Here is a 23,809-nt window from a genome sequence, read left to right on the forward strand (position 1 = left end):
CCATACTGGAAGCAAATGAGTTTCATCCTTGGAAATAAATATTGAAAATACTTCTCTCTGCCTGGTCTTATTTGAGAAGAGTTTATCTGGTCCCTGTTAAGTTTTTGGGTTAGATTTACTGTAACAGAATATCTTCAGCCTCAGGAGGAGTGAAATCTGGAGACGATGGGGAACAGAGAGAGTGGTGAAGCTGAGCAAAGGTGATGTCAGACCACAGAATTAACATAACTGTAGTTCAATAAGGTTTAAAGACAGTGGTGGAGTGGAGTAATCCTGAAAGTGGATGTGACAGCTGCCTGGGATAGACACCAAAATAAATCACATGTAGAACTACTAAAGATTTGGAAACAGTTATTTGAATTGAAGACAAAATCCACTTCAAAAATGAAACTTCTGGAAAACAGCTAAATTCAATAACAAAACATTGTTATTAACACAGTACAGAACGAATGAGTGATCATTTCTGCAGTAACATTTTCTTTAATAACTGTAACAGCAAAGTCATATTGCATACAAAGTAAAATAATGGGAATAGTACTGTATATGGACAGAGGTTTTCAAAAAAGTGCTTTCAGGTGCAAGAAGAGAAGATACTAGCATGATAAGAAAGTAAAAGATATGACAATACAAGTAAATACTGCAATGGCAATTCAACCTGTTAAAATGCAAGACGATCAAACAATTCAATGCCAAAACAATAGGTGGATAAGTTGGTAAGTCAAAACAATCAGAATGGATTAATTACAATCAGCTACATAATGTGTAAAAAATACTGTTAAGTAAAAGAAGCTATGTAAAATCATGGGCAAGCTGAGAGTTTGCTGAGAGTTAATGAGACAGTTTCCATCTACTTGTCTTGACAGGTTGTGTTTTTGCATACAAATAGGAATGTGTTAACAATGCAGAATTAAAATGGTGCATATTCAATGGAAGAGTCTACACAGAAACCATATCATATGAAAATTCTGCCACAGAGTGTACCATTGGACATATTGTACTATATACATCCTTCATTGCCTGTGCAAGCAAAGGTTCTCAAAACTACTCCTTCCATATGTGTTTTCTTTTTTTACAAAAATAGTTATTTCCTACAACGGATCTGAATTTACCTTGTAATATCGAAAAACCAAATCTAAATGCAAATACATATAAACCTCAAGATGAAAACCGTGACATCTTGACTGGACTGTGGAGCGGATTTTGGCACTTCTTCATACAAACGAGTTAAAAGTACGGAACAAAGAGCATCTTCTTGGCATCAGCAGCGACTGTCTAGGGGGTCGAGAGAAAAGACAGTGCCCTCTAAGGTTAGTCCCATTTTGAACCCCTCCTGAAAGACAAGCAGGAGAAGAGCTGTGAGCGTTTTAGTCGCCCCACAAAACCAAAAAAACATGTCAACACTCAATTCATTTGATAAACTCAACGTTTCAAAAATGTTTACGGCTTAGAAACAACAGGAGAAAAGTTTAAGCATCTGTGCGTGAGTAAAAGATGCTAAACTCAGACTGGAGGACACAACATTAGCAATATCTCATGCTCGGTCATGCGTTATCCGCCCACATCCAACATACACTTCAAGCAGGAACACCACATGGCATGCATCTGGATGGGAGAGGTATTGACGAACAGTACATCTAAAACTGCAGACGCCTTAAGGAATTAATTTAAATCAGATTCATTAAAAAGCCAAAGGGGATTATTGTGCAAACTGCCAGAAATAGCTGGACCAAAATCGAGCCACAATTTGTCAGATTTATCTAGAAAAGACTTATAACTTACAGATGCAAAAACAAAAAGTATCTATTATAGTATATTTAGCACTGTATTACAAAAGTAATCAATAAAAAAGGGCTAGAAGAGCAAACATTTCACTGCAAAGTAATCAGAATTTCAATACTATATATACTATACATATCTTTATACCTTTAGATGATCATAAGAGCTCACATACTCTGGCATTTTACACTATAAGATGTGCTTCAGTGTATGTAATATGCTATAAACTATGTTTGCTCATTTCAACTAGTAAGTCAAGTAGCCTGATGTTGCTGTTTTCTCCATAGAAGAGATCAGGGCAGCTGATCAACTACAGAGAGCTGAGATCACAAATAAACAGCTAATTAAATAAGTTTGTGGGACTGTAAACAATCGATCTCTATTGATCAAGATGTTTTAGAGAAGTTGGAGTTGCTGCCTTTCCATAGCTGTGGTCTTTGTAGATACAGCAGCATGCAGCGACACTCAAGACATGCAAGAGTGAGACACAACCAGCATCACAGCAAAGACAGAGAGGGGTCGGCTGTGGGTCAGATCACAGAAGAAGTACAAACCATCTCTGACGCTGCAAGTGGGAAGGAGAAGAGACGGACAGGGATTGTTAATACAGAATGATGGACGGGAAGAAGTGGAAGGAGGAGTTCACACTAAAAGGAGGAGTGCCAGTGCAATACTGCCTCCTACTGGCAACTCCCTGCTATAAAACTCTACAACAGTTTTGCAAACAGAATCAAGCGGCTGCAGGTTTTTTTTTTTGGCTCATGCAAATTTTGGCTGGATGATCTGTTCCCAAACACATCATTTTGTAATTGTACAGCTCAGCACCTTGCAATTTCATGCTTTATACAGACTCATAGAAAGTGTGTGATTGCTGTGGATCAGACATATTGTATTTGTGATCATAGTTCAATTACATGCCAACTTATATCAGTGACGATCTGATGCATCTCATGCAGAGCAGCAGGATATGGACGAGCCTACAAATACATATTCTACTGCAATATAAAATGTATTCTCAGTACAGAGCGAGATATTTAATTGCTATTCATACTTCCAGACAGCAGCGGCTAATGGTATTTCTGTTAAGGTCAGGTGCTGACAGCCTAAAATTATATATACATAACAGTGATGATGATAGTAGCTGACAGTATGTTCTTTTTTATCTTTTTTGAATAGTGAAAATGGGTTTTGATGTTAAAGTGGGCTATTCAGATATTGTCCACAATTAAAATTATATAACAATATACCGCTGACGGATGAATGATGAAAGTGAGAAATTTTCTTGAAATATCTCTTTATGAATGGAAATCAACACTGGATGGTACACAAAACGATTATGTGTTAATTCGGCCCTTTTTCTATACAGACATCAACGGCTAATTTCCCTTTTAAATCTATATAATGAAATATCTCACATCTTCACCATTGAGTAAGTAAAGGATTTCATTAAAATCTTTAGCTTTTTTGTGCTCAGCGTATTATAACAACATAATCCAAACAGGAACATAAAATGAGGTAATTGCTTTTCTTTTATAGTGCTATTGGGTTCCACAAAAAACTGTAACAATACCCCTTACATTAAGAAAACATATGTAGAGGAAACACAAATGTCACAGACATGCGGTCACCTGCATCTCATCCAACTTTGACTGAATATCTGGAGGGAAGTCGGCTGCTCCGCAGGTGAAGGGATCAAATGGCTCGGCACCAAACAGGTCTTTCCCTAAAAAACATAGACATTAGACTTCAATTCCCTGTATGTTGACTGAGAAGGAAACAAAAACCTAATTCGGAAGTGACTTAAAGTCTATGATTATCCTACAGAAACTGGATCAGACACCAAAGACACTGGAGATGTCATGCAAAAAGGAAACAATACAGTACATTGCAATTTAATATTTCCCTGTGAATAACACATATCCCTTTTCACTGCAGCCAACGCTATGCCCGAATGTGTTGAAATTATAATTTCATATTTACTGTGGCTTGGTAGCATCCATCAAGACCAGACTTCATTGTAGGGAACTATAAAACATGCTTTATTGCTGAAAGCTGTGATACGCAACTTTTTTGGCAACTCTTTGGGGAATGTGAGAGGGCAGTGTTGCAAGCAAAAAGTGAGACAGAAGACAAAAAATGCAATACAATCCGTCTAGACAAAATCAAGTTGCCATGGAATCAATGCAAGAGTGGTTGTCAGCTGGCTAAGGTGCCAACTGGCAATTCATTTGGCAATGTTGTCCTGCAAGATTCTACAGCGTTGCTCGAAAAGTTGCCTAGTGTATCACAGCCTTGACCCTTCCATTCAGATTATAGAACCTTACATATTTTCTAAATCATTAATCATTAAGGGGGGGGGGGGGATACCACTCAGTTTAACCCACTGCATGTTTACAGTCTAACAGTCCAATCAACATTTGCAAAAATGAACAAGTCTCTTCCTTATGCAGAAACCAGAGAACTAAGATCAAAACCCAGTACTGGACCATCCTAAACCAAAATTAGCAGCATTACCCTTCAATAAATGTGTGATCAGAAAGTGACAACACAACTACTCACTTATATCCGGTGGCAATGTAGTTGGAGGTGGAGGTGGGCAGCCGTTGCTGGCCGGTACGGGCACCAGGGGCGTCACGGGGGAGAAGGGGACCATGTCAAAAACGTCTGTGGACTGGGGCTTCATGGAGATACTCCCTGCCTGTATGAAGCCATGAAAAGAGTTAAGACCTTCACACTAAGCAAGGTCTGAATTCTTAGTAGTAAGCTAGTAAGTCGTAGTAAACAACAGATCTACTTCTACACAAAGAGCGAGAGAAACAGCAGGTGAAGCGAGAGAGGAAACAGTGAAGAGAAAGAGAGAGGAGAGGAGAGTTAATGCCAAGAGAGTGCGAGGACATGGAGAGAGAGAAACTCCAGAGCGGAAACAAGAGGGAAGCAGAGGGTGTTTACGCGAGGCCGTGGGATGCTGCATCCCTCGGGAGGCTTAGCAGGAGGGAGAGCAGGTTTGGCAGGCGGAGGAGTTAGCAGCCCGGCGGAGAGGTTGGACTCCGGCGAACTCATAGGAGTGAGCGTGACAGAGGAAATCTCCAGACAGGAGAAGGACTTGATGTTGTGACACCAGAAGAGAGAGGAGGGCCTCTGCAGCATGTACGCTTCATTAGTCGAGTTTATGTGCAGCAGCTGAGAAAAGATCGCAAGACAGAAAATGACTGGAAAGGCACAATATTATTGGGTCGTGTGTACTTGGAGGAGCGTGGGTAATTGCATTCGCAGGAGGCTGTCGCCGGTACTGGCATTTGCAACAATTAGATGGTAAGCGCATCACATTACTCATCAAACCAATCAGGTGTGTAATTGCTTTGCTTCAGACAAAGCTTAGACCCCACCGGCTCCCCGCAGATAGGACCAGCCAACCCAACCCCAGCTTTGAATAGACTCTGCATTTTAAACAGAGCAACTGAATGCATATCAGAAAACTCAGTTGCCATTATAAGTTTCTAAGAATTACTGCATGAAGTGATGCTTTCAAATGTTACTTTTTGAAGATTGTAATTTTGAGTGTTGTCATCTTTCATAATTAAATAAGTAGTGGGTGACGTGTATTATGTTAATCCCAAATGACTTGACTATAGTTTGGGGCGTGCACAGGCTTAAAAAATCATCCTGTCCTGAAGAGAGAAATTTAATCTTAATGTACACAAATGAAGGATCGAGCCACACGACTGGCAACGCATTCAATTAAAGACAATACAACAGAGAGAGACAGCATAATGAATACACAAAGTGCACCGCTTCATAAAGATCAATATGTCCACCCTAAATACGATGTATCACCGACTGTGACAAACACACACATTACAAAGACAATGACACCAGAGACGTTACTTCAAAAGATGTAATGGACCCCTGGCGCTGAGGGGAAAGAGACATTATTTGTCAGAGAGAGAGAGAGAGAGAGAGAGAGAAGCCATTGCACACTTGTGATGTTTTAACGCACCACAATCCAAGCCAGTATGCTATATTTATGTATATTTTAAGTGAAAGATTAGAGGTAATTTCATGATATTATGTAATTTTGTTTAAAAGACTAATGAAATGCAAGCACATAGTCCACATACCCTTCGCGCCCATTACCGCACGCCCCTGACTATAGTAATATGACATTAGTAACATTAGTTCCTCAAACTATTTCAGAACAGACTTATGGTTCAGCTGCAAACATTATCATTGTTACATGGGGAGGATCCACATTTTTGGACGAGGTCTAAAAACTGGAGAGGTGCAAGTCCATGCAGTTGATCCTTACTGGTGGTACATGAGCTATCATCAGCTGTTCCTCAAGATCTTGAAGCTGTTTCTTTAGCTCTGTGTTTTCCGTTTCCAGCTCTTGAATCTGCAAAAACAGGTAAACAACTGAGTGCCGTTTCATAATCTAAAGCCCCAATATGTAACTGCCATTAAAATTAACTATAAAAATCCAATCTGAAATGTATCTGACCACATACAGTTTGTGTAAATTCTCATGTGATCTTGATGAATTTGACTTGCATGAAAGTAAACTTTTTTTAGAAGCTTTATCTTAACTAATTCTAACTCAAAATAGAATTCTCCTTAACCGCAGTTTTTCCAATCAAATCACTACAAATGCAAATTAACCTCAAAATACATGCAACTCTCATCCCGTCAGTCCTTGAATCCAAAGTTCAGACACATTTCAGAGTGTCTGAAATGTCTTCAACTTAATAAATCACTATTTAAACAAAGCCATTGGAGAGGCAGCACACTTTCAGCAGGGCGTAGCATAATGAAATTATGGATTGGACCTCAAACAATAACAGTCATTATTGACATCTTCGTCAACATGGCTTAATTTTCCACACTGGATGATTCAAAACAATCAATAAAAACAAAATCTGCATTAATTAACAAAATTGACAACGTGACAGAATAGTGGTAGTGATTTTCAAAGTAAATTAACTTTTTATGTGAGAACAGACCAGCTGGAGCCACAGTGTCACACTTACTCTCTTCTGTAGGGTTCCTATCTGTTTCCTTGTCTCCACGTCTTTGCCTCCAGACTCCAGGAACTTCTTGTACGCCAGGTCAAACGCTTGGCCGATAGTTAGGGTTATCTCTTCTGCCTGCAACACAGGATCAAGAAAAGCCTCCTTATGACATTATTCAGGCAAAAGTCATTAAATTGATTGTCTACATTTAAAACTGTCATTGGAACTTAATTATATGCTGCTTTGTCTGTTTTATCTGTATCAGTATGTCTGGTCTTTGCTCTTTAAAACACATTGTGATGAACCTGTTTTGCTAACCGCACTTTAAAAAGAAAAAATAAATTGACTTGACTTAATGATGTCAATATATCAATGTCAATACTTAATTATTTGCACCATTAGTTTGGGTGAAGGCAATCAAAGAATATAAGAAAATATATAAGAGATTACAATACAATGAAACATTTACTATAAGTTGCATGATAAATGGGGCAAATATTTGATTCCATGTATGGTTGATAATGAATTAATGTATTTAAAAAAAATGAATTCATGTATTGGCCAGAAACAAACAAACAAACAGTTAAAGGTCAAAGCAGAGGATTCTTACACATTTCTCACTGTCAAACACGTAGCAGAGGTGTTTGTTGGACTCTGAATCTTTGCAGATGAAGGTAAATATCCGTTTATCGGTTTTGTCATCTGCACAGAAGGATATCCTATGTAACTGACAGTTATACTGCACATCCTGGAAGACAAACACAAAATATTCAGTAAAAACGTATGCATATTTGTAACATTTGACTTGATGAACAGATATGAATTCCTTCTTTTTCTAGATGGTGCAAAGAGTCAAAACAGATTCAGGCATCAAACAGTGTCCCAGTCACATGGGTGAAATATATTGAACTCACTTTTGTCTTGGGATCTAGTATCTTCACTCCATAAATGGAGATTTGCAATTCCACCTTTGGGGTCTTCTGTCCCTCCGACTTCTTGATATGCCTTTGAAACTGCCAATGGGAGAAATTACACATGTAAAATTTATATTATGCCACCCATTCATTGCACTGGCTATAGTAAAGTATGATGGTAATAATTCCACTGAATGATGGTGTTTTTATACCAAAGCTGCTTAAATATTTAAGAGTAACAAATAAACAAGTGTCCATGACAGTGAAACTATATCTTATTAAAGAATCTCTTCCATAAGAATACTGTCATAGTACATGCATTAAAAAATATTAAACTCATTTAGCCAAAGAGCAAGGTATTTTTCCTACAATAAAAAGGACAATAGTTCTGACCAACACACATTTTCTGATAACAAAAAAAAAACACCATAAAAATGGCAAAGGCAGCATGTTATCTTTAAAGGGCAACAGAATCTGTGAAGGAAAATGCAATTATTAGGGCTTTGTATTTTCACAGAAGAGACAAGAGGAAATGAAACAAATCTGTCATCCAATTATTGTGTAGCTCTTTCAAGCATCGCCTAAAACAAATCTAAGCCGACATCTTTCACGGCTAAGGTGCCAACTGACAGAAATATTTACAAGATGGCGGTGAACTTAGGTCAATAACCAATGAAAATGTCTATTAAAATAAAAGGGGAGGGCAGCCTATATTGTCAGCTTGGCGGACAATGTATCATCGGACGTGACATCCAATAAGGAAATGGCCTTGCAGGAAGTCAACTACACCCTGCGATCAGTTTCCAGACAAAACAAGAGTTTATTAAGTGTCCAACATATCCAGGAAAAATGGGAACGATTCTAAAGAAGACTGCATCACTGCTCTAACCCAATTTTTAACTTAATACCCTTTAAGGACAGAGAAAAAGGCACATTCTCACGCCAAGTTTGTGTTTTTTAGAGACCGTTCGAGACCATGTATAGAGAAAGTGTGTTGGTGTGAAAGCTGTTTTTGAACTCGGGCGCGATCCAGAGAAGCAGACTGAGGTTCACATGAAAATGAGGGTCTGGGGTTCGCTTCATGCAACACTATGGTGCCGTCCACAGCAGGTGTGAAAGAAATCCACTCTACAGTCAGGAAGTAAATTAGAGCATCAGTTTTAATAACAAAGGGTGTAGGAGTGTGCGTGGCTCAATTCTTACTGTACATATTCACGTATTATTACACAGTACTTTAGTAGAGTTTTGTTGTTTTTTCATAGGCTAGCCCATTAATACGATGGGGTGTGAGTGCGCCAGTTATCTATAACTATTCCCACTAAGGTAGTTTATGTGCGTATCATATAATGAAATCAAAACATTGGGAGAGGAGGCGATATATCTGACTGGTTCATGGCAGCTCATTGTGATGAGCTCACATTTGTGGTGCGAGTGCATGTACTGAAAGCAAAGCACAAAACGCACATCTCACATTAGGCTGTGCTGTTACAAAACTACTCATTCGAGAAATACAGCAGGACTGTAGCAGGAGCGGGACCGTAAATGAACCCAGGTGTAATTGGTGCTCATTGTGAAAAGAACTGTGGCACCAAACAAAAACAGTACCAAGGTCCTCAAATAATCAACGTGAAAACATGTGAAAACATGCTAAGACAGGGTGTCTCCAAGTTTCATCAAGTTAAATTTAAGACATTTGAAAATCTTTTTAGTTGGGATCTAACATCAGTTTTGCACTTGAAATAAATGTAAAAATGAAAATAACTGTAAGCTGTCAGAATACAGAAAGAAACTATACAAAAAGAATACAAACAGCCTCTCTAACACTAACTTCAAGACTTAAAATTCTAAATGTAGCTAAATGTGTATTCAAGACCTTCTATGGCCTTCAGTTTAATTTAAGACTATTCAGGACGTTCAGACACCCTGTAAGAACAGGGAAAGGCCCACAGAGAAAGAGAAAGTAGTGAAAGAGGAGTGGTAGAGTGACAGGGGGAAATGATCTTACTTGATTAAGTGATAGACTAGCAAACACATTCAGTGACCTTGAATGGTGCAAGGTTGATAGATATGAAACCATTTGACCTGGAGCATGGACTAATGTCTCCCAAGGCTCTCTGTCAATTCTCATTTTTGCAGCACCTCTTTTTCCCCACATGATCTTTGGAACGGAGCCTAGTCTAATGCCAGCGTATCCAAGAAACCAACCATGGAGTCTTGCTCTCCAAATAGCCTTTCAAGATCAACTCCAATGTAACAAAAGAGATATGGGTTTGAAAAACAAGCCTCCCCCTACGAGAGGCCTCACAAATTCAACTGTTGGCAGGAGAAGACAGAGGAGAAGCCAGCAGGCGGAGAGCAGAGCCACATAACCAAGAAGCTGTGGGAAAGTTGTCTTCTGCTCAAGTACTATTAGTTTGGTTAAATGTTACTAAAGCCTGGGAGCACTTGTCTTGAAAACGACTCAAGTAAAAGTGTTGCTCACTATAAAAAAAAGTAAACAAGTACTTTTAGTTAGTTGCAAAAATCTCCCCTTAAAATGACCCATGTTGGTCTGGTCCATGCAAATGACTTCATGGGTCATTATTAGGCCAAGGTTTACAGATGGTCCCTATTTAATAATTTTATTAAAGCCAGTATCAATTAAGGGAGGCAGGATCCAGAGTGGAAAAATTGAAGTTGTAAAATAACCCATGTTGGTGTGATACTTGCAAACAATTTCATATGTCACTATAAGCCCAAAGTTTGGGGATGATCCCTTTTTTGTTGTATCAAGTCCAGAATGGTGTTGAAATCAAAGCTGACAAAGTAAAAGCAGAGAAAAATACCTAAAAAGATTACTCAAGCAGAGGTAAAAGTATGTATTTCAGTCTGAGTAAAAGCAAAAATGACAGTCCCAAATGCAGCTGCAGGTACTTTTCATCTCTTCTTAAAATGTGCAGTCAACAATAAAGTATTTTACCATGCACTGAAAGGATTCAGACCCACATACATCTTTAATGTAAAGAAAAAATGGATTGGCACCTGGTGGAAAAACGCATTGTTCATTCCAATCCATTTTGCTGCTGCTGTTTGGGTAAGATATGTAAATATGAAACGGGTCTGAAGCCTTTCAGTGTGTGGTAGGATACTGTCATTACTCCTGCTTTAACCAGCATCTAGGACAGTCGCACAGCATCCACACAGTTGATTTGTATAAGCCCTATGCCAGTGTTTATTTAAGTTCACACCCATCAGAGTTAATTTAACACTTTTGATAGTTCTGAACAGCCGCCCCAGAGTCATATCAGCTCCTTGAGCGCATAAACAACTCTCCAATCAACATTTGTCAACTCCAAATAACTGTCACTGGAAAAATCAACACTGGAAAATTTACTGTGCGCTGCTGTGCACTGGGGCATCTGAAACTTATGGTGCAGTCAACAAGTTGTGCCCACTAAGACGGGAAAAGAAGCCAGTGAGCTCACTCCTATATTGACTTACCTACACTTGAGTAACTGAGATGTCTCTTTTACAATTTCTCAACTGGGAAAAGTGCTAAGCTGGTATTTCAAGGACAAACACTCACATGTATTTGGGTGTCAAGTTTTGAGGGTTCAAGCCAAGGGTTTTAATGCAGATATCCATCTTTTTGTTTTTGTTTTTAACATTTATCTACCCAGGAAGGCTGACTGAGCACTGTTACTCTTTATCTGCAACCCAATGCTTCATACATACATTCACACTTGGGAGTTGTCCTTCTGTCCCAAACACTGAGCAACTCCAAGGGCACTAGCTGATGAGGGAGGGGAGCATTTGTCATTCCCTTCCCCTGCCCGGACTTTCCCAGATCCAATCCGGTCACTCATACAAACCACTCATCCAGTAACAAGTCCACTGCACCCATACACAGCTCATACGCAGGACCAGCCGTACCTTTAGCTTTCTGACTGCATCCTTTACAACTTCTGTGCCTTTCGGGGCCTCAACCTCTGTGTTTCCAAGGAACTGGAAGAGAAAAAAAAAAAGAAAATACATAAATGGTATGACAGAAATATGACAAAGACATAAACATAAGAGGAGATTTGTGTCTACAATACAGCAAAAGTATAATGAAGGGCCACACAGGTGTTAATTAGAAACATGCCTCCATCAGACATAAAAAACATGATTTCATAAATCTGGCAAGTATCATTAGTAAACGGCGGGATACTCCTTTGATCTTGAAATTTAAAAAAAGGAGTGAGAACAGATTTCTATTTGATTTCTATCAGATTGCATTGAAATATTATGCATAAAATATTAGCACATTTACATTAGCATAACAAAGAGGTGATATTTGATTCACTATCATCTTGTGTTTGTGCTCTTCTAATTAGAAGTTCAAATGAATGTAGATTGTATTTGTATGAGAATATTCATGCTCACATCTCTCACAGACATGAAAGAGCCACATCAAATCTAACACAGCATCATATGCTAAGGTAACACGCCATATGCTTTAGGGTAGACACATTCATGTACAAACGCACATAAGCAAGCTTGCACACGCACGCACACACACACACACACTTCAGATGAGGCAGCACTTCTGCGATTCTCCAACAGATGGAGCCATTAACCTTTAGGCCTGAACATGGCGCTTTCCATCTGGCAGGAACACCAGTAATGGTTCCAGTCAGACTCTGCCTGACTGCCTCCAGAGCTCAACTTGTGCAGCCTGCTCCAATACCAGACTTTATAAACACTGGTGTCAGCCCCTTAAGGCTTGGGAAAAACAAGACAACAATTCGTCCCACTGGACCAAAGCAAACAGTTCAGTCAAGCCGAGATGAATCATCTCTATTCTACTGCAAATTAAAATCCCTGAAATCCATGAGTTGGCTTTGTTCGTGTCCATTTTATTTTCAAACTTGGCTTGCAGAATGCTGTCCCTATATACACTGAATGTACAAAATATTGGGGGCATCTTTGCGAGTGGCAGCTCATTTTGTACAATCCACATCTAAATTATCTCAAAGCTTAAAAATCCTTCTCCAACTCATCCGCTGCTCTTTATCTGCATCTCCTCCTTGCTCTCGGGAAATAAATAAGGGATAATAGTTTCACAGTATGTGGAGTGATGCTTGTAGTCTACAGGACAGAACACGTCTCGCACAGTCTGTTTGCTTTTCCAGGTCCTTTTGTCATTGTAACGTGAGTCAGCATGCACAGTGACATTCAGCAGGTTCTCAATATATCACTGGACCAATGTCAACAGGACAAATGCCTGGACATTTATTGCACTTAGCAATTAAAGTGATTCTGATAAGTCATGAATCAAAGAGTGTATCTGTGTCAGCTGTAAAGAAATGCAAGTTACTGATCACTCATTGAGAATTATAAAAACAATAAAAATCCAGATGGAGCCTTAAAATTGCATATCACATTTTCACTGTGATATGCGATGAGCTGGGAAACAATACTAAAAAACTGCAGTTATTGATAGAACTGGAAAATAGATGGAGGCCTGATAGGAAAGTGTCAGCATATCGCACCGGTGTGACAAATGTACTCCATGGACACTTAAGGACACGTCTGAGAACGGCTGTAAGTCAAGTGAGACGGAGCTGACAGATGCCCAGAATAGAAAGGAGTAGTACTTGTTCCTGACCAGTGCATTCTGGGCTACAATTGGGGAGGTTTCACTCGGCAAACCAAGCCTGGGGGCTCATCCATCACTTGGTGCATGCACTTGAAAGAGGGACCGCTCCTGCCCCCAGCTCCCTGTGGTGAGGTTTCACCCATTAGCTTAAAGGGACAGTGCACTCAAAAATACAAAACATAAAAAAAAAACATGCAAATGACATACTAAAGTTTGATCTGATAAGTTCACTACAAAGGCAAGTGGGGATGGCACAATGAAGAGGTGATCCCATTAACATTTTTGAAAACTACACTCACTGGCTGCTTTATTATGTAAACCTTTCCATTTACGCAAACAGCTCACTACTCCAGACAGCGAGTCGGGCGTAAATAAAGCATAAGCATAAGAGGTGTAATTACTTTTCGATAATGTTAGAATGGGCAAGATGTGAACCTGGTATGATCAATGGTCAGCATCTCAGAAATGGCCGACCTCCTAGGATTTTCACCCACTACAGTGTCTAGAGTTCACTGAAAATAGTGCAATAAACAAAAAACATCCAGACAGATGCAGTCCTGAGGGCAAAAATGTCTTGTTCATGAGTTCAGAGGAGGGTGAAAACACCTTGTTGATGAGAGAGGTCAGAGGAGACTAGCAAGACTCATTCAAGCTAACAGGAAGGCCATAAGTATGCAAATAACTGCTTAGTATAACAGGGATGAGCAGAGGGGCATCTCAGAACAAACAACTGGTCGAACTTTGAAACAGATGGGCTACAGCGGCGGAAAAACCATTCCTTGTTCCAATCTTGTCAGCTAAGGACGAAAACAAGAACCTGCAGTGGGCATGTGATCACCAAATTTAGATGACTGAAGAGTGGAAAAACGCCACCTGGTCCGACGAATCCTGGTTTCTGTTGATGGCAGGGTGTGGATTTGGCACAAGCATAAATCTATGGATCCATCCTGCCTGGTGTCAACAGCACAGGCTGGGTGGTGCTGGTGTAATGGTGTGAGGAAAGTTTTTCTTGGCACACATTCGGCCCCTCAGTACCAATGGAGCATCAGTCAAATGCAGCAGCATGTCTAAACATTGTCGCTGTCCCTAATAAAGTGGCCTGAGTGTATATTAAAACCACATTGAGTGCTTCAAAACAAGAAGAATAGGCCACGCACTCTCGCAGAACTTCCGCTGTCTCATTCTCTCCAATTCTTTCAGCAATGAGTCATGTACTTAGATCTCAGCAAATTTCGGAAGACACCAACTCATCAGTAAAAGCTGGGGAATTGACAACATGCTTTGATTTCAGAGAACCGTCTCCTGTCAGTTCCTCCTGCCTCTTTGCTGCGTACAAAAAACTCCAGCAGTTGGAGGATGTGGTAGTTTGGACTAGTTTGGACCTCAGTTCAATAATTACATTTCTCAGGCGCGAGATGCATGCTGACAGGTTCTCTGCCTCATATGAGAGTAAGTCTTTGCTGAAAGGAAGCAGAAAACTGTCCTGACTGGGAAACTGCTTCCCAAGAGGGACAGTCTTCCTCTAAGAAATGTTTGTTGAAGATCTGACAGAGGCTAAAAAAACTCTGTTTTGTAACGAGCCATGTTTCCAGTCTAAATTGAATGTGCCATTTCACAAGTTATTCTCCTGTCAAAAGCATCCAGTGTTTTGGGCGATAATGACTGAAGATACTTTAGATACATCCCAAACAAACAAAACATACAAACAAACAAACGGGAGTAACTCTTTCAAATTAAACGTAGACAGGGAGTATTTTAACCCACAACAACACCAGACAAACAGCTGTTCTGAAAGGTAAATAAGGCATAACATTTCTTTGATGACTTATACATATGGCGCGGTGGTACACACAGAAAATCCACGTCAATTAACAATGTGAATTATTTCTTTCACATGCATTTCAAATGAAGCACTACATGCATGATGTAAAGGGCTACAGGGCATTGAGTCGTACTGGTGGCTCCATCCGGTGCCAAGTGGGAGAACTGCAGGCAATTTCAAGCCGAAGCGATGAACCCGGAGATAGCTGAGCTCATTTGCTGGAGGTCACCAGGGAAAATCGGCTGCTACACTCTGGCTGTTTCAGGAGAACTGCATCCTGGGAAGTACTGGCATTTTATGGCGGGGGGGGGGGGGGGGGACTGACACTCAGCTGAGCCCTAAACCTTAATTGGGAGTTTGGCGGTCCGATTAACCTGACAGCAGCCTGGGCCAGAGAGGGACCAAACAAGCACAAAGGTAGAAGCTTCAAAGGAGGTTGTGTTTTTTTTTTTGTTTCTTTCTTTCTTCTTGCTCAGTTCTATTCTGTTCCTTTCACAGTAAAAGCCCCTGCTCATCGTTTGGGTGTGGAACTTCATCTCTGGTCTTCATGTGTTTAATTATTGTACTCATTATCACCATTAATGAACGTGAACCGTTAATAATTGCCCACCATTATTGTTCTGTTCCTGTATTTGCTTTTATTGTTGTCGTAGTCTGTCGAAAAACATTTGTTTTTATATGTGCCGCTGCCGATCTTGAGGTTTTTAAATCTTGATGGGACCTCCTGGTTAAATAAAGGTTAAATAAAAACAAAACAAAACAACCACGCACTGCTCTTATCATTCTCACTACAATGAGAAAATGAGATGGTGATACATACCTTGGCATTGTAGGCTATGTAATGCTTGGCTAGTGCCTCTGGGGTATGCATCCATGATTTATCTGAAATGATAAAAACAGCAATAAGAGTCTCACTCAATAATGAAGGGATACAGATGAATACAGATAAGCCCCATCAGTGGTTAAATCTCACACAAGCTAAAGTGTGAGACATGAATGCTAAATCAATTGCGCCAACCGTCACAGAAAAAGGCAGGAATTGATTAATCATGTGAGTTTTAAAAAGGTGCATTTTCTATAGATGACAAAAAAACCTATACATTACACAAATTAGTTGCTTAAAAGTTACCTTAGAGATACAAAGGTTAATCAAGATAAAAATGAACAATGAGAAGACCAGAGATCATAATGGCTCCTCGACAGCACAAACCAAAGCATCTCATTATGCCGTTTTCAGAATTTCTTTCATCAACTACTGATTAAAGATTTTTTTTTCTTTCTTCATTTCCCCATTTCATGAACAGCTTATAAGCGTGTTAATGAATCTTGTGACAAAAGATGCATGACTGTGACCTTGGGGCACTCAACTCCTGTAGGTTGATTATTTCAATCAAGACTTTGCGAGGTGCGAACAGTGTGAACCGTCTTCACCATACCCTCTTCATAAGTGCACTAATGACTTTGTTTATGTTGATGTTGTTGGTTAAGTGGTTTGATGAATTCAAAGTCTATTCTAATTACTGTTGATTTGGTGTCCCACATTTGCTTAATTGTGATTGCCTAGCTTTGCTGATCTACCGTATCATTACAGTGAAACCAATAAGCATGCTCTTGACTTGGGAAGGAAGACATGTTTTAATCTTTTGGTAATTTGTTTTGTTAATAGGAAATAAAAAGAGGGAGACAAGGCAACTAGCCAACCACTAATACACAAGACTTCCTTATGGCAGTGTCAGCCTTTGCAACTTCATTTCACTTTTTCAGATACAGCATGGTAGACTGAGGGACTTTTCTTGTATTTGAATTATATCTTAAGTGTCACAGGTTTTAGTTTACCTAGCAGCTATACAATGGGATTAGCCCTGCCACACCTAGCACCTCAAAAGTGCAATCAATTTCCTGGAGGGGCTTTTGGATGAAAACTGATGGAGGGATGATGCATCTCCTCCTCTGCTCTAAGACATAACTAAGCAACTCTAACTATGAGAAACGGGGGGAGGAAGGAGGAGAGCACAGCGGCGAGGCAGGTAGGCTGACATTTCTTCTCGGCGTCAGCACAGCACTGCTCTGATTAAAGCGGGGTGGGGGTGGGGGGGTGGATGTGACATACCTCTTTCTCTCACTTCGCTGCATAAGGTGGCTACTAAGTGAGCACAAAAAAGTGGGGAATGACACCAGGGGCCGTCGAAGTCACCCCAGTGGGACATAAACTGTTGGTGCGTAAGGATGCGTCTGCATCTGAAGGTCAGGCTGTGTGTAGTTGAGTCATCAGGCTGACAGCTGGAGGGGTCATGTGTTGTGTGGAGAGCCGCGGATGATGTAAAATAGAGGGGATGACAGCCTGTGAAGTCTCAGTGCCTGTCTGTCACAGTGTACTGGAAAATTGCTGCCCAGAACAAGAGTACATGGCTTCTCAATGCTCTGCTGTGAGACATATGCATGTGCAGAATTCACAGTTTAGGACGTGCCAAAGCATAAAGGTCAGAAGACCTTAATGAATGCTACACTCCAGTAACCAGTAGCCATTTGCTGCCTTTGTCATTTTACCAGTGCTTTAACTGTCTGTTTTGAAATTCAAAATTGATTGTCTTATAATTTTCCAACCCCACTCGTTTACAAACTAATTAAAACAGTGGACAGTGGCCATTGAGGGACCACATTTAGTTTTTTGTCCTTTTGTTTTTACATGGGTAAACAATGGCCATTTAATCTTAGATCAGTCTTGTTTAAAATCCTGGCTGATCTATTGGCAAGTCTGGGGACTGGTGTCTAAAATACTGCTACCAGTATTTCAAAGCCCTCTAGATATCTGTTCTAATTAAACAGAGTAGACAGATATAAATGGCTAATCGTTTGGTAAAAGAAACAATGGATTGCCTCTGACTCACAATGAAGGATCATTCCTGGGCGATAAAACTAAAACCAAGCTATAGAGAGGTCATGGCCTTTATCTTCCTGAACTACAGATTGCACGAATACTCAAACGTTCATGTTTTGCAGTGAGCAGACCTCGTAGAAAAAAATCCTTTGCAGACCCAACAACTTGTGTGTTGGTACACTAGAGAAAATAGAAAAAAAAACACCTCCAGCACACTGTGCTGTTACACAGATTGTGAATTTCTTGATGATTTGGTCTATCAGACCTTAATCACAAATAAACCATTCCTTTTCTAGGAGCCAACAGCTATCTTTTTCTTTCTCTCACCCTTCTTCGATTTTGGACCAGGCTCAACCGTGAATGCAAGCATCGGGCGCCTCTTTGTAATGGGTGTTCTGCTGATCCCTCATTGATCTCAATGAGAGGGGCATCCAAAGAAAATGATCTGCTGCAATTATCCAAAATCCTCCACTTAACCAGAGGCCAGACCACTTGTATCAGAGGAAGAGTAATGCAGCTGTTTATGACAGTCTAAATGAAGAGAAAGTGTGGGCATTTCCCATTATAAAAGATTGAGAGAAATCTTCATGAGTGGACAAACTGTATAACAACAAATAGTGCATTAATTTAACTCCTATTATTAAGTGTTGTTGTGCATAGTCACAGGGAACCTCTTTAGGATTCTCCAGGCTTAGACCTTGTTTTATACCTTGAGTGCTGCGCTGTGCTGTAAGTGCAAAGATGTCAGCATGCACAATTTTTCTATAGGGCCACAAGATGTGGGCAGGCAATAGCCTAATTCACTGCAGCGTTCAATCAATGACGGACAATGAATTTGCTGGGCATGCACAGTTCTCCATCATGCAGTTAGCTGCTGTGCAGAGCAGCACTTCCCTCACCACAGATCCAGGCCCAGTGAAACCTATGCTGGTGGTACTTGGAGGGAAAGAGTTTTACCGACTTTTGACCAGTGTTAGGACACAAAATCCATGCGGCTCCTGCAAGCAGTGTTTGACATCTGAAGCCAGGGGAAAATGCAAAAGGCTATACAAATTCATGAGCGCTGCAGTGATATTAAGGCAGTGCGCCCTTTGAGAGATTCTAACTAGAGCAGAGCTCGTAAATCACTCCCCATCTGAGACAAACTGGCTCTTCTAACACAGTGCTGTGTTGTCAGCCACCACAGCATTTACATGTACTTAGATGACATTTGGATTGCTGTACATGGATTTACATGTACATGGATGACACTTGGACATGTGAGTACTTATAAGTCCTTTGTTTGCATATCCTTTGCTAATGTTTGCACAGTGACGAACATAAGTGTCTGTAGTGCCACTTCTCCAGAACATTGTAAAGCCCTCGGAGGAGTTTACTCAATTTAAAGTGAGGAACAAATGCAGAAAATATTGCTTGTATTCAGGGCCCGTATACATTAAATTTACAAATTTAGTAGTAGTAGTAGTAGTACTTAGGACTATATGCACAGTCACATGATTTTATAAACCAACTATCAACATAGTCCAATCTGATACATATAACACTGCACTGTCTTTTTACACCAGAAGTGTCCTTCCAGTATGCAGAAATTATATTACGATGACAAAAAACAAACAAAAAACATGTATGATTATCATTGGTACAGATGAATTGCAGCTCATATAATTGGTGCATTTCCGAATTGAACACCACTAAGACCGGAACCTATAATGTCTGGAGATGGTCAGCCAACATGGCCCTGATGAAATTAAAAAGCCCATGTAACCTCTGCATCCAATTTTCCGTGTGGGTGCCTTTTGCTGATTTGATCGTAATGATGGATAGAGGACATTAGACTGAGCATTTCAAGCATGCTTTGGCAACTGGCATCCGTGCTAAGGTTCACATCATGTTTTTGGACTTTATTTTGGATATTCATTTCCTGTAATTCAACTAATAATAAATGTGATATTGGCTCACTCTGTAGCGCTAGGAATGGTGGAGTCTAATGCCTTAGACATGATAAACAGGGAAGCCAGTCTGCTTCACCCAATCAACTATGATGGTGAAAAACTGGTGCAGTGTGCCCTGACCAGTGCAACACAGCACAGTGATAGATCATTTCTGTCATCAGGGTCTATTTGACCTAGTTCATGATGTCATGGCACTTGTATTTGGTATACCATGAAATATAAAATTAGTAATAAAAAGAACAACAGTATTAAAACAATTTGAATATTCAATTAAAACATTTAAAGACCTCAAATTGTCTCCATAAAAGATATGTAGTTTAGGAATAGGCAAGATTAAGAGAGGGAATAAAGAGTGTCCTCTGTGTTCACATGACAGTTACTTCTGACTTAAAATGTGAGTGGGCTCAAATGAAAGATGAACTTAACTTTCCCAAAATGCAAATATATGGATATTCAGACTCCCTAGTTTGGTTTGGTTTGACCAACATTCACAAACATTCAGCAGTAGCAACCTGTTTTTCTCCCACTTGTAGGTAAATGACAATGACAATTACTTTTTTTCCACCAATTGAAACACACAGTTAGGATCAAACTAATTGTACCTTCAGAATAACTGTATATGAGATTATATGAACCTGAGCAAATGTGAGTGACCCAAATGCCTAAATACCTCTCCATCCCACTGCTACAAAAAATCTAGGGCAAAGCCTGCACTGTCCTCGCCTATCATCACCAGTACAATGGACCATTCTTTTATGGTCATTCTCGTTTTCCATGTGACTGTTCTTTGGCACCAGTAACAATATAATCTATCAAATGCTGCCCGGGGGCAATCAGTTCAGATATGAAATGACACATTGCAGTAAATTGCAGTAAATTGCAGTAAAATCAGCTCTATTTTCTGTAGCTAGATACAAATTACAGCTGTGAACTTAAGTGTAGGCTGCCAATCACAGACAAAATAAATCAATTTGTGATTTTCTGTGTTTATGACGTCATGTGAATTACTAAGACATCCATGCAATTACACACTGACTTCATAAAGACTACTGGTTCCCATCTAACCAAATTACATTGTGACAATGTAATCAGACAACCACAGATTGTTTTGTTGTCCCAACTTGAAAAGTGAAATTCCAGGATACGTCACTACAACGCAACTTTGTAACTTCAGCTGGTAGCCTATATTTTGAGGCAACGTAAAATGGGAGAAGTCTGTCTAAAGTACAATTAAAATATCATATTTATTATTCAATTAGTGAAATTTAATCAACTATAATGCCATTCATTTTAAAATTACTTGTTTTAACAGACACACTTCTGGTTTGGACTTACTAATGTAGCAGCTCTCTTGGATAGCAGCATTACCACAGATAACAAACATGGTTACAGTTGCGCCTCACACCAAAGCAACATAAAACAACTGTTGTAGAATTAGGCACTGACATGTAACTTAATATAATGTAACTGTGCAATAACAAGGTTTTACCAAACAAGTCTTGTCAGATTTCCACAACAGCTAGTCAAAAGCTGGCCACATAATTTGTAGTTTACCTAAATAAAAATCATACATCGCCGGATGGCGATATCAGAACAAGGTAACTACAGCATGGTGAGTGAGATAGGCAGTGCAGGGGCAGCAGCAATTACACAGAAGTCAAAAGGTCGTCAGCTGGTAAGTCATGAAATTCCCAGAGAGCCTCTGGTATGCAATGCGTTAGCTGAAGTTCTGTTCTGCTGCTCTGAGGCTCACCAAAAGGCCCACATGAATTCTTTAGACTCCCTCTTTTGATTGCAAGTCACGTCCAAGAGCATAGGGCAATAAACACAGGTGATAAAAATGATCAAGATCCCCGTTGGCAGTACCTGCTAGATGTGATCAAGTCCACAAAACACGGCCAGACACAGAGATAAAGAGGGAGGTAAATCACTGGAGTGGACATATTGTCAGTGCCAAGCTTCACATTCTCAGCCAAAGCTATCAGAGGCAGTTGGCCCTATAGAATCTGATTGGGAGCATGGCCCCTCAGCATCTAGCCACATGTGGTACACAAACTATTACAGAAAATGTTCAAAATTTAATTAAGACTTTCAAAACTTTGCTTGATAACTCCGTGCTCCAATTTGAAAAAATGCAGGTGCATTAAACCTCCTGACAAAAAACTCTGCAGTGATTCCAACACCGGCATATATTTCCATGCTAAAATGTCTTGTTTTGACAAACAGTCAGTCTCACAGCTGGAAGCTGACAGAGTCAGCCTGTATCTCTTGGTCCTCTGTGATTCTTAACATCCTTTGTCTGTGATTTAGAGGCAACTGAAAGCAATGTTTTGCTGCTCAATGGTAATTGGCTGCAAAAACACAGAGGGAGAGAAAGCAAGATTTGAGCCCAAATGTCTTTGTCATAGGCTACAAAAGCGCCTGTGTCACAGGCCCATAGTGATTAAAAGCTCATTATTTACTCTTGGAGAAATGAGGATATGTAGGCTATACCTGTTGCACAGCCTTTTATGTGAGTTTACTTTTATGTATTTTACCGTGAGCAAAAAACAAATTTCTTTAAATGATAGAAAAGCTGTAGCCTTCCTCTGGTGCACCATTCACCACCCGCTCATTTGTTCAAGAAACAAAAAAGGAGGCAAGTGAGCCACATGAACAGCAGCAACAACACAAGGCAATAATGTCCTTTTAGATTTGTGTAATGCAGTTCAGAAGAGACTAGAGGCCCTATACTGAATAATTTACTCTAATGAAATCACTATGGCAAATAAACCCTTTTAACCCATGTGAGGCTGTCCGCTGCAAATAAGAATGATCCGTCTCAGTTGATATTTACAGTGGACAGGAATGTTTCATCCATAATTGCAGTCAAATTTGGTGTGAAATTGAAAAAGCCCTGTTTTCAGAAGAATTAATTCATTGCATAACAAGGCAGGCTGATCAGAATCAGGTCAAGTCAAGTTTATTTATATAGCCCTTTATCACAATATATTCTAATTCAGCCAACACAGTGGACTGAATTGTACATTTGGTCTAAATTCATTCCCGGAGGAGTAAGGGCAAAATAGATCTTCTGACGAGAAACAGCATTAAGAGTACTGGTGGTCCAACACTGTTACATGTAAATTATATTTATAGGACATATAGGACAGAATGATACCTTTGCAAAAACAATCCTCCTGTGTAGGCGCTTTATTATATGGGTTCAAGTAGAGAACACAGAAGAGAAAGTCCAATTTAAACAAGAAATACAGCTAACAACTAATTCAAACACTTATTTAAAACTTAAAATAAAAAAGCCACCATGCTGACTTTTAATGAAATCCTGGAATGATGAAAACGGCAAGTGTGGAAGAGCTTGATGAAGATGGTGTAAAGCAGCGTTCAATCTGCGTTCAACAGGAAACCTTTAATAACAACTTAAGTCCATAAAGCACATGCAGAGAGCGATATAAACCGCACATACCCGAGAATGGTGCAAAGTCATTTGTATCTTCATGCTCTCTTATGAAAAGTAGCTGTCATGCAGCTATCTGGGTGAGACGCTTCCATTAAAGTAACTCTGTTATAAACCTGTTTGCATCATGTGCCAAGGTCTGCCTGTAACATGTGTTGAATCCTAGCAAGTTGCCCGAGGCGCTGAGTGTCTGCTGGTGTTCAGATGTAGCAGTGTATGGTAGAGTTTGGAGACTCTTGTCCTTCCCTCAGTGAAAAAGGCTTAACACATGCTTCATGGCAGATGGCTGGATGGATGCAGCCTTTATAGTTCCCCTCACAATCCCACAGAAGTGGAAAGTGGGTGATAGCCTGTCTCGGGGCATTTGTTGGGGGAAAGTCAGCA

At 39.9% G+C, this 23,809-nt stretch overlaps 1 protein-coding gene across 2 annotated transcripts in view; it reads right to left on the reverse strand.

The window, feature by feature from the left end:
• Window positions 1-530: 530 nt before the first annotated feature.
• Window positions 531-23,809, reverse strand: part of LOC139643594 (PTB domain-containing engulfment adapter protein 1) — an 84,411-nt gene continuing 61,132 nt past the window's right edge. The window contains exons 4-14 of one of the 2 annotated variants that reach the window (XM_071518779.1): window positions 15,959-16,020; window positions 11,609-11,680; window positions 7,697-7,795; window positions 7,393-7,530; window positions 6,801-6,917; window positions 6,083-6,169; window positions 4,726-4,956; window positions 4,336-4,474; window positions 3,405-3,499; window positions 2,331-2,341; window positions 531-1,330 (exon numbers count right to left, since the gene is read on the reverse strand). In XM_071518779.1, the coding sequence (XP_071374880.1) occupies window positions 1,309-1,330; window positions 2,331-2,341; window positions 3,405-3,499; window positions 4,336-4,474; window positions 4,726-4,956; window positions 6,083-6,169; window positions 6,801-6,917; window positions 7,393-7,530; window positions 7,697-7,795; window positions 11,609-11,680; window positions 15,959-16,020 (1,073 nt within the window). In that variant the 3' untranslated portion in view covers window positions 531-1,308. The remainder of the gene's footprint in view (window positions 1,331-2,330; window positions 2,342-3,404; window positions 3,500-4,335; window positions 4,475-4,725; window positions 4,957-6,082; window positions 6,170-6,800; window positions 6,918-7,392; window positions 7,531-7,696; window positions 7,796-11,608; window positions 11,681-15,958; window positions 16,021-23,809) is intronic. The other variant, XM_071518780.1, reaches the window with a different exon arrangement.

This window comes from Centroberyx affinis, unplaced genomic scaffold, assembly GCF_046629955.1.
Source record: "Centroberyx affinis isolate AG114_WGS23_722 - 3 ecotype Tasmania unplaced genomic scaffold, CSIRO-AGI_Caff_v1 ptg000634l_1, whole genome shotgun sequence".
NCBI lineage: Eukaryota > Metazoa > Chordata > Actinopteri > Beryciformes > Berycidae > Centroberyx > Centroberyx affinis.